The 18,100-nt window shown below is 42.9% G+C and overlaps 1 protein-coding gene across 4 annotated transcripts in view; it reads right to left on the reverse strand.

Moving 5' to 3' along the window:
• The window catches only part of LOC129701843 (protocadherin-10-like), a 71,506-nt gene extending 62,999 nt beyond the window's left edge, over positions 1 to 8,507 (reverse strand). The window contains exons 1-3 of one of the 4 annotated variants that reach the window (XM_055643347.1): positions 5,434 to 8,506; positions 4,524 to 4,582; positions 4,306 to 4,412 (exon numbers count right to left, since the gene is read on the reverse strand). In XM_055643347.1, the coding sequence (XP_055499322.1) occupies positions 4,306 to 4,412; positions 4,524 to 4,582; positions 5,434 to 7,914 (2,647 nt within the window). In that variant the 5' untranslated portion in view covers positions 7,915 to 8,506. Of the gene's footprint in view, positions 1 to 4,305; positions 4,413 to 4,523; positions 4,583 to 5,433 lie in introns of all 4 variants that reach the window. The other 3 variants (XM_055643323.1, XM_055643331.1, XM_055643339.1) reach the window with 3 other exon arrangements.
• Between the last annotated feature and the right edge of the window lie 9,593 nt (positions 8,508 to 18,100).

An 18,100-nucleotide genomic window follows, 5' to 3' on the forward strand; every position in this document is an offset into this window, starting at 1 on the left:
GTCAATCGCTGCGACGCGGTCTTTTTGCAATCCTGGCCTCTTTTCGCTGCAATTTGTAAAGTGGACAAATGCCTACTGACTTCTAAAATAAATAAACACAATTTTCTGCTCTGAAAGGCAATTGCAGTCGGCGGGGGTGGCGTTGGGGGTTGGGTGCACTCTCTAGTCTGCTCAGCACTGTCTGTACTATATGTGAGTGTGCCTCTGAATAGCTTTGAAAGGAGTGCATTCTGTTCTGTTGCCTGGTTCCTCAAACCTTTTTTTTTTGTTCACTGTTGTCCAGTGGGCTTTGTATTTTTTCGTGTTTTGCCTTCCAGATTTGTTTAACTAGCTCAGAACATTCACATAAATTAACCAATAGATCAAGTCTTGTCACTTCCGGGTTGGTTAACCATAATTTTATGCCCCATTTGACATCGGTTCTTGCTTTCGGACCCAATTACATTTAGGGCTCGTTTATATCATCTTTATTTCAAAGTCGACATGCGATATATATCCTGATATCTTTATATATTTAAATTAATAATACATTTAATGATCTCGATATATTAGGATTTGCCCTTCACAGGTCAATAATCCAGCAATGATAGTTTATGAAACCTTTGAATGTTGACAGGCATCAAAGCAAAGACGTGCGTAAAGATTTAACGCACCTTTCTTTCAGGGTTCAGGATTTCAGTAAGCTTTCTCATCCATTTTACCCAAATGCCACCGTCGTCGACGTCGCCCCCCCCCCCCCCCTCCTCCCCCCTTTCCTCCCCCCCCCCCTTGCATTTAGGCATTTAGGCAGTATACAATAGAAACATAATTACGTGTCGTGCGATGCTTCCAAACTTTTTCTGATACCAAATTCTCCAATGAGTGGAAATAATGTTTCTTGTTTACTCTGCCATTTTGGTGAACTTCAATACTGAAGACTAATCTCGAGGAATCCCACAGTAGACGATTTGTGAGTAGACACAAAATGCTGGAGTAACTCGGCGGGGAAAAACAGCATCTCTGGAGCGAAGGAATGGGTGACGTTTCGGGTCGAGACCCTTCTGTTCAGGCACCATAGTCTGAAGAAGGGTCTCGTCCTGAAACGTCACCCATTCATTCTCTCCAGAGATGCTTCCTGTCCCGCCGAGTTACACCAGCATTCTGTGTCGTCTTTCCTAAACAATGTGTAAGTGTTCTTTATGGACACATGTAGCAAATACCTATTTTTTCCCCCTTGTATTACTTGTTTGTGAGAACATAAAAGCTATTGTAGATGAGAAGTACGATTTATTTATTGTATCTCCAGCTGCCATCTCCACCTAGATCAAGCACACATGCCCGGTCTTGAGAAAAAAATGATTCTTTGCTTGGACTTTTCCCATTTATCCCTATCGATGTTTATCCCTATTTAATCGCACTGTTCTAGATCTAAGGGTTATCGCTTTAAATGCATAAAATCGCGACTGTAGTGTGCTAAACCAGGAGATTTCGAGCTTTTATCGGCCACGCCATTAACAAAAAATGAATTAAATAATGACGAGACGAGGGCTTGTAACGTTGCTGTGTATAATTTACGGAATATTATGAACGGAGGGTGGGCATTTTCAATTTGTAACCCAGCTTCCTTACCTCTGCCTCGGGTGGCAATGATCCCCAGCACTTCTAGAGCAGAAAAATATAGCACGACCTTCGGCCCACGAGGTCAGTGCTGAATATGATGCAGGTTAAATTAATATCCTCTTTGTCGGCACATGACTCCCCCCCCCCCCCCCGTTCCCCCGTTCCCTGCATATCCATGTACCCATCTAAAAGCATTTTAAACGCCACTGCCTTATTTGCCTTCGCTATCTCCATCGCCACCCCCTGAACAAACTCACACCGCACATCTTCTTTAAACGTTGTCACTCTCACTTGGTTTAATGAACAATTCCACCCCGAGAAGAGGTTCTCACTGTCTACGCCTTCCATAATCACTTCCATTAGCAATGATACATTTCCTTTGTTTGGCAACAAAAATTGAAAAGTTACTATGAATAAGTAATCAAATGCATGAGAATTAGTTCAGACGGTAATTGGGAATTTGGCTTCTGTGAACCTAGCAAATAAAACTATTTTCATTCCACTGCAAAAGTTGTATTTTTAAATTCGTATTAACTACGCTGGGTATGTTCTATATCTTGGTGTGCTGTAGTTGACCCACTTCTGTTGCACGTACTGTCGTAACCAATACCCATTGCGTTTCTTGGCTCCTGCATCCACCCATCCCTACCCTGTATTTTGCCTCATCTTTGGCGATGGGTTATTCGAAGTTCCAACACACTAGATTTCTCATCTCAAATACTTTACCGACACTCAATAAAACTGTCAAAAATGTACAGACGCTGGAAATCTAAAAAAAAAAATAATAATAATTCTGCAATGGACCTTTCCAGTTTTTTTCACTTTGCATCAAAGTAAAGCTCATATATTTAACAAATCTATTGATCAACTAGTCTAATCTTCCCATTTTGCCTGATGGTGGCTTGCATAGGTCTTTCTCAAATGCAAATGCACAACGTTGCATTTCAGTGGATGGTTTGGCACCAACATTTAAATATCCAAGGTCACTTGATAGAATGTGTTTCAGTAAATTCTTATAGCAGTACTAAGGATCAATATAATGGTGAAATGAGGACTATGAAAGAAACTTAAGAAAGAAATACCATATATCGCATCAGATAATCGCAATAACACCAAGAATATATACACTTTTCCAAAATATTTGCATTGCATTAGATGGAAATGTTTGTCCCTAAGCACTTCCTCATTGGAAGATACTGGGACATAGATTGGGACGTGTAAAGCAGAAGATCCCATGTTTTCAAGCAAGCTAGCTATAGACACGAGTCCAACATCCCAGTGCCATTAAGGTCGTCTATCCATCTGAAGGGGCGATGGTGTAAATCTGTTCCAGATATTCAACGTTTCGACATTTACACAATAAGACACAAGGCAGATTTGAAATTGTTGCGAAATAAACGTATATGATCCAAAATGTCTCCTGCTAAATAAAACAGTTTTCAACCCCCTTAATCCGGTTGCAGTTAACGTTGATCTGATTTCCAGAAACACTTGCCAATCTAATGAAGGTCACTTAAGTATTTCAAAGTTTTGTCATTTTTATTACTGCTGGGTTTAAATTTTGGTCGCTGATGGACATTGGTATCTGACTCACTCACCGGGTCACATTATTTGTACCTCTTTTTCTTCTGCAACCGTTTTTATTCCTAATTCTAGATGATACTCTGTATAGTTGAGAGTTATGTTAACCTTAGAATTGTAATTTCCTTACTACAAAGAGCATGAATGCTGTAAAGCTTTGCATTACTGCCATCTTCTGTGGTGTAGGTGTATTTAATAACCCTCCATTTTGAAAGAGAAATAGGATGATGTACAGAAGAAAAACACATTCACCAACAACACGATCAAACTATTCAGACCACAAAGTTTGTCAGTCTTTCAATCAGGAGGTTGAGAACTATATGAAGTGGAACAAGGGTTATTTAATCCCTTCGGCAATAACAGATGCTCAAACATCTGACAAAGCCTTCTGCTTTGTTCACTTATAAATTCCTTGACACTTATATAATTTCTTTCCAAATTCCAACAAATCCAACAATGATGGACATAAATGCCAGTGCTAGGTCTCGTTTATGAAGGCATATTCATCAACAACAGGATAAATAAAGGAGTCATTGATCGACTGCTAGTGTCAAACGTGTTTTCCATAATGAACAGTAGCGCATGGGTCGGATGAAACCAATCCATGACCAGAAAGAAGAGGGGGAATTCAACTTTGTTCGAGGGCAGCTTGTACACGGGATACATTAAAAGAAACAGGATTCATCGTAACACTTTGAGCGCTTAATAATGTCACGCCCCTTGTACCATCTAACTCAACAGCACATCACACAATTCGTTCAAAGCCCATGACTCAACAATAATTTGCATGAAACACCACACCATGAGGTGAAATTCGAGTCCCCGAGTTAACTGCACTGTATTCTTAATTGAATCCTACCACATGTGCATTCTGCGCTGACAAGCCCATTTGTTCACGTATTTGAACAGTTTGGTGAATTACTGAGACACCCAACATAGACAAAAGGAAGCGTGAATGAAACACTATAGCTCGCAACTTAAATAAAACAGTAAACCGAAGGCGTCCGTATCGTATTACATTTTCTATTCAGTGTGCAAAAGGTATGCATTTCTTTCGCTTCCCCCCACTCTCTCAAACACGGTAAGGGAAAAAAACAAATTGGAACATTATTTTAGCAGGCTTACCAGTGTTGTGAGCTCGGTTGGTAGCATCGTGGTCACTGTCGCCTTGTTCGCTGTCACCGTGACCACTGTCCTTTGAACTCACGATATCCGCTTCCTGGAAAGCAGAACTGAAAAAAAAAGCATGCCAGCATTATCACCTGACGCCGAACATCAATAGAACTGTGCTGTCTTGGCAATAATGAAAATTGGCGAGCGTTTTGGATTAGTGAGTTTCTTACCTGTTAACTCGGCGGGGTCTGTCCACAAGAAAATTGAGTTCGGTCCGCTGGTGTTTTGTCTGAAGGTGGGATAAAACATTGAGTCAACATTCGTGACAGAACATGCAGATAAATGTACCATTCTGTGGGCAAATATTAGGAAGGAATCGGACCAGAGTTTTAGTTGCAGATGTCTCAGAGATTCAAAACGTTAATTACCATTGCTCATATAACATTGGAGCTCATAATGACCATGCAATTTCAGAGCTGAAAATAGTTCTCAGCTCCAAGTAGCGAAGGAACGAGGCTGAATGAATCAAGTTCAAACCACATGGTAATTTAAATAAACTGAACATTAAAACAGTATTTTAGACCTGTGGCCCCTGAAAATGCTTAGTGATTTCTTGTGCCTCTGTCGTTTCATCTGGTACAGTACGTCTGAAAGTATTGATATCCAGAGGTGTTAAGAATGGACAAGAATGTAAAAATAAAACGTTTCAATTCTCCGACAGTTAATAACTAGATAATGTATCTAGTTTACTGGGCGACATATTACATAAAAAACAGTCATTCCTTTTTTACTCTCTAATCTGGCGCCGGAAGTCACGGATTATTTAATCAAATCACAGTAGACAATTGGTGCCGTTTGGCTGCATTTACAACATTTCACATTATGACGCCCGTCCTTGCTCTAAAGACAGCGCAGCATCCGAAAATAACCGCACACGGCTTTCAGCTGAGAAAAACTAAGTTAGCAGATCTAGATTTATGAGCTTGGGGGAGGAAATACAGTTTAGGAGTGAAAAGTAGGATGGGAAGGGGTGAGATGGCCACAAGTGTGTGTGGGGGGGGGGGGGGGGGGGGGGAGTGGGGGTGGAGTGGGGGGAGGGGGTTATCTAGCGATGTAGAGTAGATGCGATAGACGCCTTACCTCGTTTGATAATATACTCCCATTGGAAATGATGTCAGGCTGCTGGTCGGTGTACCCTGTAATAATGGCCCCGCAGGGGTTGTGTTCAGCGTCTGTACTCCTGACCGGGCTACACGGTTTCAAGAACATGAGATCTGTTTTGGCCGATTCTGGAGTCAGGCAAACTTGGTAACAGTAATTCTGACTATGGTGTCCAAAGCCCCCTTCCTCCACCGCCACTTGAGCCGCGTTGGTGTTGGTGGTCTGCACTAGCATGATGTCCGACTTGCTGAGCTTCTTCTTCCTGTTCCTCGCCTGGCGGCAGCAGGCGCAACACTCGCTGGCCAGGCAGCTGTAGATGTTCACCTTTTTGTCCTTCTGGCAGCGGATGGCCAGCACGATCATAGCTAGCAGGAATACGAAGGACACCGAGCCCAGGGCGATAATCAAGATCAGGGTCAAATCCAGCGAGTTTTCCTTCGGGCTACCAGCTCGGTTGCCCCGTTCACCCTGTCGGTCCACGGGACTGTCCACTACAATCACAAGGATGGTGGCCGTAGCTGACAGGGGCGGTTGTCCATGGTCCCTGACCTCGATCAGGAGCTCGTACGGGGCGCTGGGGGCCTTCTTGTTGGCGGGTAACCTCCTGACGGTCTTGAGCTCTCCACTTCTCCAGTCCATCCTGAAGAGACCCAGCTCGTTACCCTTGGCAATGTAATAGGTAAGCCGAGCGTTGTCACCATCGTCCGCGTCCACTGCCACCAGTCTGGCTACCAGGTAGCCCGGCTCAGCCGAGCGGGGCACCATCTCTTTGGCGCTGCCGTTCCTCGACACGGGCGATACGATAGACGGCGCGTTGTCGTTCTGGTCCACTATGATGATGTTGATGGTGGTGTTACTGATTAGAGGAGGGTTTCCTGCGTCCCTGGCCTGCACCGTGAAACTGAACTCCTTCAGCTGCTCGTAGTCGAAAGAGCGCAAGGCGTACAGATAGCCATTCTCGGAGTTTATGGAAACGTAAGTGAAGACCGACATACCCTGTATATCGCACTCTAATATGGAGTAAGAGATGTACGCGTTCTGCCCCAAGTCGGGGTCTACGGCAGTCACTGCGTAAATATAAGCCCCTGGAACATTATTCTCTGAAACGTGCACGTCGTAGGAAGATCGGGAGAAGCGGGGTGCATTATCGTTCTCGTCCGCCACTTGCACCTTGATGGACTTGCTGGACGCCAGAGGGGGCGACCCTCGGTCCTTCGCCATGATGGTCACAGTGTATGAGTCGGTGATCTCTCGGTCCAGCGGCCCGTCAGTCACGATGGTGTAGTAATTCTTGAACGAGGGCTTCAATTTGAAAGGCACCTGCCCCAAGATCTCGCACTGGAGCTGCCCGTTGTCACCCGAGTCGCGGTCGGTGACACTCAGCAAGGCGACCACGGTGCCCAAGGTTGCGCTCTCGTTCACAGAGTCGGAAACAGTGCTGAAACTGATCTCAGGCGCGTTGTCGTTCGCGTCGGTAACTTTCACCAGCACTTTGCAGTGAGCCGGCACCGCGTTGGGTCCCAGGTCCTTCGCTTGGACGAACAGCTGGTACAGGCTGCTCTCCTCGTAATCGATGGTCCCCTTCACCTCGATCCAGCCAGTCCTGGGCTCGATGCTGAACAGCTCCTTCACCCTGGGCGAGACGTGGTTGCTGAACGAGTACACTACCTCGCCGTTTTTGCCTTCGTCGCGGTCGGTGGCGTTGAGCTGAATGACTAGGGTGCCGACGGGCGCGTTTTCGGACAGGCTCACCGTGTAGACGGACTGTTCGAAGACGGGCACGTTGTCATTGGAGTCCAGTACCTTGATGCTGAGCAGTGCGGTGCCGGTGCGCTGGGGCATCCCCCCGTCCACTGCCGTCAGCACATAGCGGTGGAGAGCCTGCTGCTCCCGGTCCAGATTCTTCTCCAACACCAGCTCGGCGAACTTGTTGCCGTCTCCTTGGGTCTGCACGTCGAGGTAAAAGTAGCTATTGGGGGTGATCTCGTAGGTGCGGAGCGAGTTGGTGCCCACGTCCGGGTCGAAAGCGCTCTCCAGCGGCAGCCGAGTGCCAGCACCGGCGTTCTCCGATATCTCCACCGTGATGTCCGCCTCCGGGAAACTCGGCGGGTTGTCGTTAATATCCACGATCTCGATCTCCACACGGAAAAGTTCCAGCGGGTTCTCCAGGAAGACCTCGATGTGCAGCATGCAGCTGGGGCTCTGCTTACAGATCTGCTCGCGGTCGATCTTCTCGTTGACGAAGAGCACCCCGTTCTCCAGGTTCACCTCCAGGTGCGGGGTCCGGGAGCTCGGCACCGTCTGGAACCTGCGGGCCGCCAGCTTGGTCACGTCCAAGCCCAAATCCTCGGCGATATTCCCCACGAACGTGCCATGTTCCTGCTCCTCGGGAACGGAATAGCGGATCTGACAGGCAACGCGATCGATCAGGATGCAAAGCAAAAATAATAGGAAGGTCATGTCCAAAGCCCAAACCGATCGGCGTCCCTTATTAGGTTGAATAACGATGTTTCCTTTTGTTCGGGAGGAGAAAAAACAACAAATATCACGAATTATACTCGACTTCGCGCTCCGTCTTGATTTTCTTCTCCATCACATTTCTCCGCAAACGCCAGCTACGTGAAGCCGACTCGTCGCATCCGAAGCGTGAACTTATTTTGCCTTTTTAATGAGTGAAATAGTCGTTTGATCTCCCACTGCTCAGTAGTGGCCTGGAAGAAGCGAATCCCGCGGGCATTGGTTTAACAGCGAACCCTTTCACACAGCGGCCGGTCATATCCTCGGTGCAAAACGCGAACAACTGGGTCTGGAGTTTATCGTCTAACACTTTCTAGAGTTCTGCTCGCTAATCCGAACTTCACGAGTGTTTTATATATATATACACATATATAGATAGACATATATATATATATTCCTTTTCGTCCTTTTGTTTGTGCGTGTGTTCCTGCCTGCTGCCGTTAGCTTTCCCTGCTCCCCGCGGCTGCAGTCCCTGGTTCCTGTGCTCTTGCCTCTACTGACAGATTGCAGCTCTCTGGGCTCAGCGCTCTGCTTTTGCGTAGCGCCTACATTGGGCCAACCAATGGTCACAGTGGCCAGCCGGAGCTGCGCTGTAACTGGCTGGCAACGGGGCACCTAGCTGTCGTGCGTCAGGCAGCGCGGAGCCAGTAAGCGGCAGAGCGGGCGGGTCGGATCGGTTCGGTTTCACTCTCCGAGCCGAGCAAATAACGTTACAATCCCCGGACTTGCTCTGAGTTAGTGCAATGCACTCGCACAGGTGCTTGTTATAATCAGATCACACCAAACCAACAAAGGGATAGTCCAGCCACTGTGAATTTAAGGCTTTCTGAACTCATCTCACATTCTCCCTCCTCTCCATAACAATATTGCTTTATTCTAATTGCATCTTTCAGCAGAGTTTCCGCAGACACGCAAGCCATTGCCATATATGTAATCATAACAAATCATAGCAGCAGTGTATTTAGTTACCGATTTGCTTCATCGTGAAGGAAATGTGAAAGACAAATCCAACAGCGCCAGTGCCGACAGTTAGTCAGTGCAAGCTACTAGACGTTGTTCATTACAACGCCATACCGATCATTTCCGCAAAACGATGCACTTTTTAGCTTGAATATGCGGCACACCGCTAACCGAAGCGGCATGTTGTGGAGTATCTAGTTGTATGTCAGGGTCCCGTGACACGTGCCGCATGTTGTGGGGGCGTCGCTGACGGGCGGCCGCTGTGGAAACTGACTGATTGTCTTGGTGCGAGCAGGGTGTTCGTGATGTTACCGCAGGGATCGTATAAACCGAGTTAAGGCTTTGGGCGTTGCTGGCGGTTTACTTATTGGGGGTGTATGTGAGCGTGGAGACGATTGTGGTTGAGGAAGGGGGTTTGCTGGCGGGCTGTGGTGGATTTTATCCATTTTCCCCAATCTTATGTAGCTCGTCGCCTCTGTAACCATGCGCTGCATGTTAGACGAAGAAGATGCTTTAACAGTGACATCGAAAATCCATTAAGTAAAAATCAAAGGTGGGATAGTTCTGAGATATGTTCCATTGTGTAACCAGAAGTGCCGTTTGCATCAGATTTGTACGTCTGACAGGACACATATGCGCGTGTTTGTTTTAGTGCGAACAAATATAAATTCCTCTAAAGGCAATACGGTTTATAAAAAGCGTTCCAAAATTGCACGCGGTGTTGGGACGCGTATCGCCGCAGTCAGAAAAAAAAATGCTTCAAGTCGATCCCGATGTCAGCAGAATAAACATTACCCATCTCTGGGAGGTGACCCGAGGGGTAAATACCAGCAAGGGAGAGCGTGGGTTCCTCGCTGAGAGGACCCGGGTAGCGCCCTGCACGCAATAAATGATGCTGTCGACGGGCAGATGATAGATATGGATAGATTGAAAGAAAATTAGGTAGAAAAATATCCTCCGGGTTTTTCACAGACGATGCATTTGCGTTGTTTCTGTAGAAGATAAAACCTTATTTTTGCGGGGGGGGGGGGGGGGGGGTTGTTCAATCTCACGGGCAACGGTAGTGATTGCGAGGAGAAGGAGGAATGGACTCTAAAAGCTAATTTCATTTCAGTTGCACGTACGAGATGCAGGGTGCCGGGACAGTTTATAAAATAATGGGCTAATCAATAAAAAGTAGATTATAGTCTATCGGAATATTAATGCGCCCGTCTAATCAATACGTGCTTCATGGTTCCTTTTACATTCACAGTCGGAAATAGAGTCTGGACATCTTGATCCAGGAATGAATCTTCCATTATTCGTGTGTGTATAAAGGCGGCTAGAACAGCTCTTTAGCTGGAATTCTTTCTGAATGAATATGCACTAATTGACCTTTATTCTCGGAGTCACATCAAAGCCCCTCGTTTAATGAGGTCGTATCAACTGCCTTTTGTAGAATGAGCTGAAACCGTACATTGGTAAAGATAGTGCAGGAATCAGTATGTCCTCAGTGTCGGCTAAATTTCTGCATGTGGCGAGATCTGCTGGGTATACATGCCTCCTATCTGCCGTTTCCATAATAGCATTTTCTCAATCGTGCAAGCATGTAATAGGAGACCACGGAGGAACACGCTACACATATACAATGGACTAACCTTTCCTAATAGTCGGTAAACAGGCATAGTCATTCAAAGTACTGCCGGTGCCGAAATATTATATTCGATGCCGCTATCAAGTTGGCGATATGCGATGCTGCCGACTACAAATTCAGAAGGTTCAGAAGGTATTACCGATTTAGTTTTAGTTTAAAGATTCAACGGGGAAACCAGCCCTTTGGTCCACAGAGACCAGAGATCACACGTTGGCATTTGTTCTGTATTAATCCCACGTTCCCTTCCACTCCATCCACGCTAGGGATAGTTTTACAGAGGCCAATTAACCCAACAACCCGCAAATTTTTAGGATGTGGGACGAAATCGAAGAAAACCCGCTCGGTCGCAAGGAGAACATGCAAACTCCACGCAGACAGCACGCGAGATCGGGATCGAACCCGGGTCTCTGGCGCCATGATGGAGCTGCTCTACAAGCTGCGCCACTGTGCTGCCCTCTTGTTGGCGAAGTCGATACCTTTTATTTTTTTGTTTCGAGAGGACTAGAATATAAAAACAAGGATGTCATGCTAAGGCTTTGTATGACACTGGTCAGGCGGCATTTGAAGCATTGTGTGCAGTTTGGGCCCCATATCTGAGCAAGGATGCGTTGGTGTTGGAGAGGTTCCGGGGAGGTTCATGAAAATGATTCCAGGATTTTGGGTTATCATATGATTACGGAATAGTGAAAGGCCTGGATAGAGTGGATGTGGAGAGGATGTCTCCCTAGTGGGAGAGTCTAGGACCAGAGCCCATAGCCTCCGACTAAAGGACGTACCTTTAGAAGGGATTTGTGGAAGAATTTCTTTAGTCAGAGGGTGGTGAATCTGTCGAATTCATGGATGAGTAAGTGAATATCTTTAAGGCAGAGATTTGCATATTTCTTCATTTAAGGGTGTAAGGGGTTATGGGGATATAGCATGAAATTTTACTGCAACATATTGGCTGGATGTGCAGCTAGTTTTGGGATGCAGTGGGAATCTTGTCCAATCCCATAGACTTTGCTGTATTCAGCATTCCTACCCATTTCTTGATATCACGTGGAATGGTTCAAATTCGCTGGAGACTAACTACACTTATGATGGAGATCTCATGAGGAAGCCAAGGTACATCATTTACTTGGCTCTACTTGCTGAACGTCATTGTGAATACATCAGGCTTTTCTCTTACACTCACATGGTGGTACAGGTTTTGATCAAATTCAATTATTTTGCAGATGGGAATTCCTTATCTTGCAACATTAGTCTGATAGTCTGAAGTTATGGCCATCACATTTATCAGGTAGCAACTGGCAACCTTTTTGGACTGGAATTGATTTTCACGTGGAAATGTAGTGTTCACATGCTGGCACATTTCCTTGGATTCTGTAAAAAAAAAACTTCAAATTTAGAGTTCCTTTGCTAATATTTCATAAAAATGTAGCGAAGACACGTACATATGTTGAAATTGATTTATGTGCAGTTTTCTGGTGCAGATCCATATGATTTCTTACTACACAATGTGAAGGAATCTTTCACCATCAACAAGATTAGATTCTGTTTTAGACTTGAAAAACATCTTCAAGTCTATTACAAATAAGTTGAATGAAAGCTTTCTTCTTTTTCTCAGTTTATAACATAATCTGAATAATTAAAATCTTGATTCAAATGCATAATTCTGGAAATGTGAACTAGAAAGAAAACAATGGAAATATTTAGCAGGTCAGGCAGCATCTAAAGGGAGGTAAACATTTGGTCAGATGATCTGCTATTGATGAAAGATCGCCGGCTTGAAACAATTAACATTTGAACAGTTTCAAGTGTTTCTGAATGGGCATTGTCTATCACACAAAATTAACCCTAGCCGTAACTTTACATTTTAAAATTAAGATAAGCTCGCAAGGAAGACTGCTGTGAAAAACAGAACCACGCACTCCACACTGGTGATTTAATGTGTTTTATTTTATCACACTATCCATCTTTAATAAGTAAACCAATTGGGTTTTTGGTTGTAAGCAGATAAGTTAAATGTGAAGGGAGTTGATGAGTATGCAAAAATATTCTCTATAATTCTGAAAAGTTGTAGAATATAGTAAGTAGCAAAGAGCATGACAAGATTCAAATGCACAGTCGCTATATGTTTGCACCATTTACAAAGAAAAAGTCTAACGTTCAAATCTGGTCCACATGTTGGCATAGAAACATAGAAACATAGAAAATAGGTGCAGGAGGAGGCCATTCGGTCCTTCGAGCCAGCACCGCCGTTCACTGTGATCATGGCTGATCGTCCCCTATCAATAACCCGTGCCTACCTTCTCCCCATATCCCTTGACTCCGCTAGCCTCTAGAGCTCTATCTAACTCTCTCTTAAATCTGGAGCATCTCCGATACCGGTAAGACCAGGCCAGTGCAGGCCCATGACCCAACGTCCCATTCCTTGCCCGACCACCTGTGTGTCCTGGGGGGACACCTCCTGCAGCCAACACTTGAAGGCACTGGAGGTCCCTCTCCTACCAGCTACAAGAAATAGCAAAATAGTAATTTTAGGCAATAAGGAACAACAATAAATAGTTTTAATGACAGTGCTAAGAAGATGAGATGGAATAAATTTAACTGTGAGAATGGCGTGTTAATCTCTGACAGTCTAGTGGTATGAGAAATAAATTATCACCAAACAGACAGAAAGGAAACTCATGAAAAATGCCCTGGCCAGTGGTAAACCTGCGTATGTATAACCACACCGAATTTTCAAATAAAAGCAAACATTTTGAGTTCTATGCAGCAATCTGGAGTTATTTGGTGTGAATATTATTGTGCAGCATTTACATGGAACAGGAGAGTAGATGCTGACAGCATCGACGATAAAAGTCTGAAAAGCAAAACTGAGACAAGATAATAGCACCCCACAAAATGAACATCATGTACATTTTAAGTAACTAAGCGCAGCAGAAATTTCAATACTGTTAACTAGTCAAGAGTTCAGTTGACAAAAACTCCATGATTAATGTATGGCACTATGGTTATTCCCCCCTATCCATTATTTACCATATTTCCACGTGGTGTAGAGATTTGTGAGCTTGTGCCATCGGGCAGGCTACAATGTCAGGTGTCACTATCTCCACTCATTCCGTAGATCCTACATCATTTTGCAACAAGGAGAAAAATATCAAAACAATTGGAGATCTGATGCTGCATCAATACGACTATTGTGCATGACCATTACCACACTGATGCATACATGAAACTATTCTGTATCAACATAAAAAGCAGTATAAATGGATTCAGAATCAGCACAAGTAACTAACTTTACTGAAAACCATAATGAATCAGCAGACCACCAGCTGGGAAAATATCTCAAAGTTAAAGAGAATCTTTTTAAAACTACTATCCTTTTAAGTACTTTGACATTTCAGATTTATAATGACTACAGTAACGTCAACTCTGAAAAATAATCATTTTAATTTCAAATACAGAATAACAAATTCTTGGAGACAATTTAAATCCAATATGCTAATCCAGGGACCAATACAATCATGGGTGATCTAATTTTTTTACTCCTTGAGAGTTTTTGCTCCTTACTTTTGAAATTCATGTACCACTCCAAACTTACAAACCACATTACCTCCTCAGTCACACTTCTTTCAATTTGAGGCCAGTTAAAACTCATCTTAGAAAAACTATTCTTGGTGACAGCTAGCAGAGCTGCTGCTTGACAATACTGGAGATTTATGTTCAGTCCTGACCTTAGATGCTACCTATGTGGAGTTTGTATTTTCCCCTACGACTCTGATGCTTCCTCTGGGTACTTGGTTTCAACCCAGACAAAACCAAAGGTATTCAATTTATGGGTTAATTGGCCACCATAAAACTGTCTCCCATATATTGATGAGTTTAGAATCTGGGGGGGGGGGGTAGATGAGAATGTCAGGAGAATTAAAAATGGGGTTAATGCAAAACGATTGTAAATGGGCAGGCAACGGTTGGCGCAAACTCAATGGGCCATAGGGCCTGTTTCCCTGCTGTATCTTTATAGCAGTATGACTCTATTTTTCAACATATGCTTTTGTCCCAGGGCTTTGCCTAAACTTGTGAGAAGGTATTGTGGACTATCATTATTCCTCACAAACATCACCAGTAAAAAATATATATATGTCCATTATCACATTTCTGATTGTGAATGTTTGCTGTGTGCAAATTAATAGCTGTGCTTCCTATGTTACATGAGCTGCAAAGAGACTTCAGTCATCTTGATAGGAATGGGAAATAGGCAATGTCAATACATTTTTCTCTTCTCTTATTAATGTTTGCATTTCATACTGTAATCCATGATGCCATTCACCCATTCAATTAAAGTCACAGTATTGCAAGCTTTCTAGCCAGATATATTACAGATATGTATTACTTTTTCCCATCATCATTTTGGATATCTTGAGCCTTTAGTCTTTTGTGAATGGTACATGGTTTAATTTATGTTTGCAGTCACATCACTGAAGAATGTCATGTTTCTTCACAAACTTCTCAAGAAAGTTGAAAATCATTTTTGAATGCTGTTTAAATAATAAGAAAGTTAAATAATTAAGGCCCATTTATCTGTTTCACCAAATGCAAATATGATAGAGGAAATTAAAAAGAATTATAACACCTCATGTATTTTATAGGTTTGATGTAATCTGTTTAAATCAATCTTATAATTGATAATGTCGTCTGAATGCGGATGCCCTTAAATTCACTTCCAAAATTATCCAGCACACTATTTATTTAACTATTCACATTACCATACATAACTGAGTCAAGTAATAATCTAACTCAGGAGCTATGGTGTCATATAACCCCAAAAGTTAATTGGTTATAAGGATGGAAACAGGCCCTTCTCCACACTGACCATCGATCAACACTGCCCAGTCCATCATCGCCTCTGACCTCCCTACCATCGAGGGATGGTATTACACAGTCGCTGCCCCAAAAAGGCTGGCAGCATCATTAAGGACCCACACCATCCTGGCCACACACTCATCTCTCCGCTGCCTTCAGGTAGAAGGTACAGGAGCCTGAAATCTGCAACATCCAGGTTCAGGAACAGCTACTTCCCCTCAGCCATCAGACTACTAAACTTCAACTCAAACAAAAAAATTGAACTTTAATAGCCTATTGCACTTTATATGCTTATTTATGTGTGTATATGTATATTCAATGGTATATGGACACACTGATCTGTTCTGTATTTATTTATGCCTACAATATTCTGTTGTGCTGAAGCAAAGGAAGAATTTCATTGTCCTATATGGGACACATGACAATAAACTTTCTTGAACATGATCTCTTGAACTTGAAATTGATCACCCCTTCAGAGTAGTTTTATGTTATCCAGCTTTTTAATTCACTCCCTACATATTAGGTGGAATATTACAGAGATCCACTGGCGTACTAACCTGCAAGTTTTGGGGATGTGAGAGGAAACTGGAGAACCCGAAGGAAATCTACATGGTCACAGGGAGAATGTGCAAACTCCACAGACCCACACTGCCTGAGATCAGGATTGAACCCAGGCCTCTGTCGCTGTGAGGCAGCAGCTCTATCAGCTGCACCACTCTGTTGCAACTTTAATTACAGAACCATTTAAAAAAAAATGTTTTAAATATATTTATCGCCAATGTAATTAAAAATTGGTACTTTTTGGATATTTTTAAGGCAAATTGCAGAAATTATTTTAATTTAATTGAAATTAATTTATGAATGCATTTAAACATGCCATCAAAATAAGATGAAAAGAGCGTCAATGCTGAGTTTGAAACAAACTAAGAGTATAACTAAGCTGGATGCTTAACATGATCTGGTTCCTGATTCAGCTGCACAAACTCACTTTATGTACAATTTAGGAAAGTCTTTGTTTGAGGTAAGTATCTTACTATAATTTCAAAATGGTGGAGGATTATTTCTGAATTATATGTCTTCAATGGATGATCCGATGCAGTATCAATTTCACTGGGCCTTTTACAGGACTGTAGAGTAAAATAGTGAGAATAGCCCAGACAAAGCAACCTGTGAATCATTTATTTTTCAACCTCTCTGTTAAATTGTATGAACTAATCAAACAAAACACATTCTTGTTAATGCTTATACTGCATAATCCACATTCACAGACAAAGTGTTATACAATAGTTAGTACCCTATAAATCATCATTCCCATCCTCTGTTTTTATTAACCTTTATAATATATCAGCAACAATGATCTCATGCAAATATCTACCTCACACTCTCTCTATTACACACACATGCAAACATACATATAGTTCATATTTTAGTATTCATGCATAGATGGCATTTTGAAGTTTGTTTGACACAAACACGGAGTATAGAAAGTGAAAATGGTATTACCATTAGCAATGAAAATAAGTTTCCTTTATATAACACTTTTAACATAATGATATGTTTGACGGCCTTCACAGGAGCTTATCAAACAATATTTGGCATTCAGTCCAAAGAGATATTGTGACAGGTGACTAAAAGCCCGACTAAGGAGCTTTCTGAAGGAGGAATGAAAACATTAGAGAGGAAACACCAAAGCCTGTTGCCCAGGTGGCTGAAAGGTTGGAGCTTACAGCAATGCACAAGAGGTCAAAATTGGATATCTGAAGATTTGGAAAGGATGAGAATGCTGATCACAGGGAAGAGGCAATATCTTGAAGAGAATAGGAAATGTGGTTGAGAATTTTAAACGGAGCCATTGCTGGGCTGGCACTGTTTAAAACAGAGTGGTCAGTAATTTGGGGAAGATCATTCACAAACATAAATGCATATCTCCAAATTGCTACGGTAATCTTAATCCCCAAATGATGCACAAATGTGTAGCATGCAGTCCAGATTCAATAGTTTTAAATATGCTGAAGCGAATGATATCAAACTCCTTTTCACATTATTCTAACCTCAAAGACGATGTTGCAGTGATTATTTTTACTAAGGAATCATGAATCTGCAAAGAATGATGTACAGTTAAATGTCACCCACTGGATTTCTGGATATCTCTAATGCACAAATGCATGAATGTAGGAAAACTGGCGATTTATTACTTTGTTTTTAATTGAAGTCCTGTACGTGATAAGACATGGTTTGTATAACTTTTCATAAGTGGCATTTTATTCTGTCACAAGAAATCAATCAATTCTCATTAAGCAGAATTGCCCACAAGATAATACATGTCACCCAATTAAGTCAGTGGGAATTCCTCTGCTAATGGAGGCACTTTATGGCCAAACAGGTCGGTTAGAAATTGCTTCAACTGTGCAATAATTTCACTCAATATTGAGAAAACCTAGAATAACTATAGCTGAAAGGTTTAAAATAACTTGACAATGTTAATCAATGCAATGCGTGAAGACAGTTTAAGTAAACTGCTATTGCTCTTTCAATGCCAGTGTTGCAGAGCAAAACTATTATCTTTAAGATCTGATGGCTGTCAAGCCTTGGAGGTTTGAACCTTTACCTGGTGAACCATCATAATCTACTTTCGTTTTGCTCAGTGTGAAGTACAGTCCAATTCAGCATCAAATCCGCTGGACATCT

This window comes from Leucoraja erinacea, chromosome 1 (assembly GCF_028641065.1).
Source record: "Leucoraja erinacea ecotype New England chromosome 1, Leri_hhj_1, whole genome shotgun sequence".
Taxonomy (NCBI): domain Eukaryota; kingdom Metazoa; phylum Chordata; class Chondrichthyes; order Rajiformes; family Rajidae; genus Leucoraja; species Leucoraja erinaceus.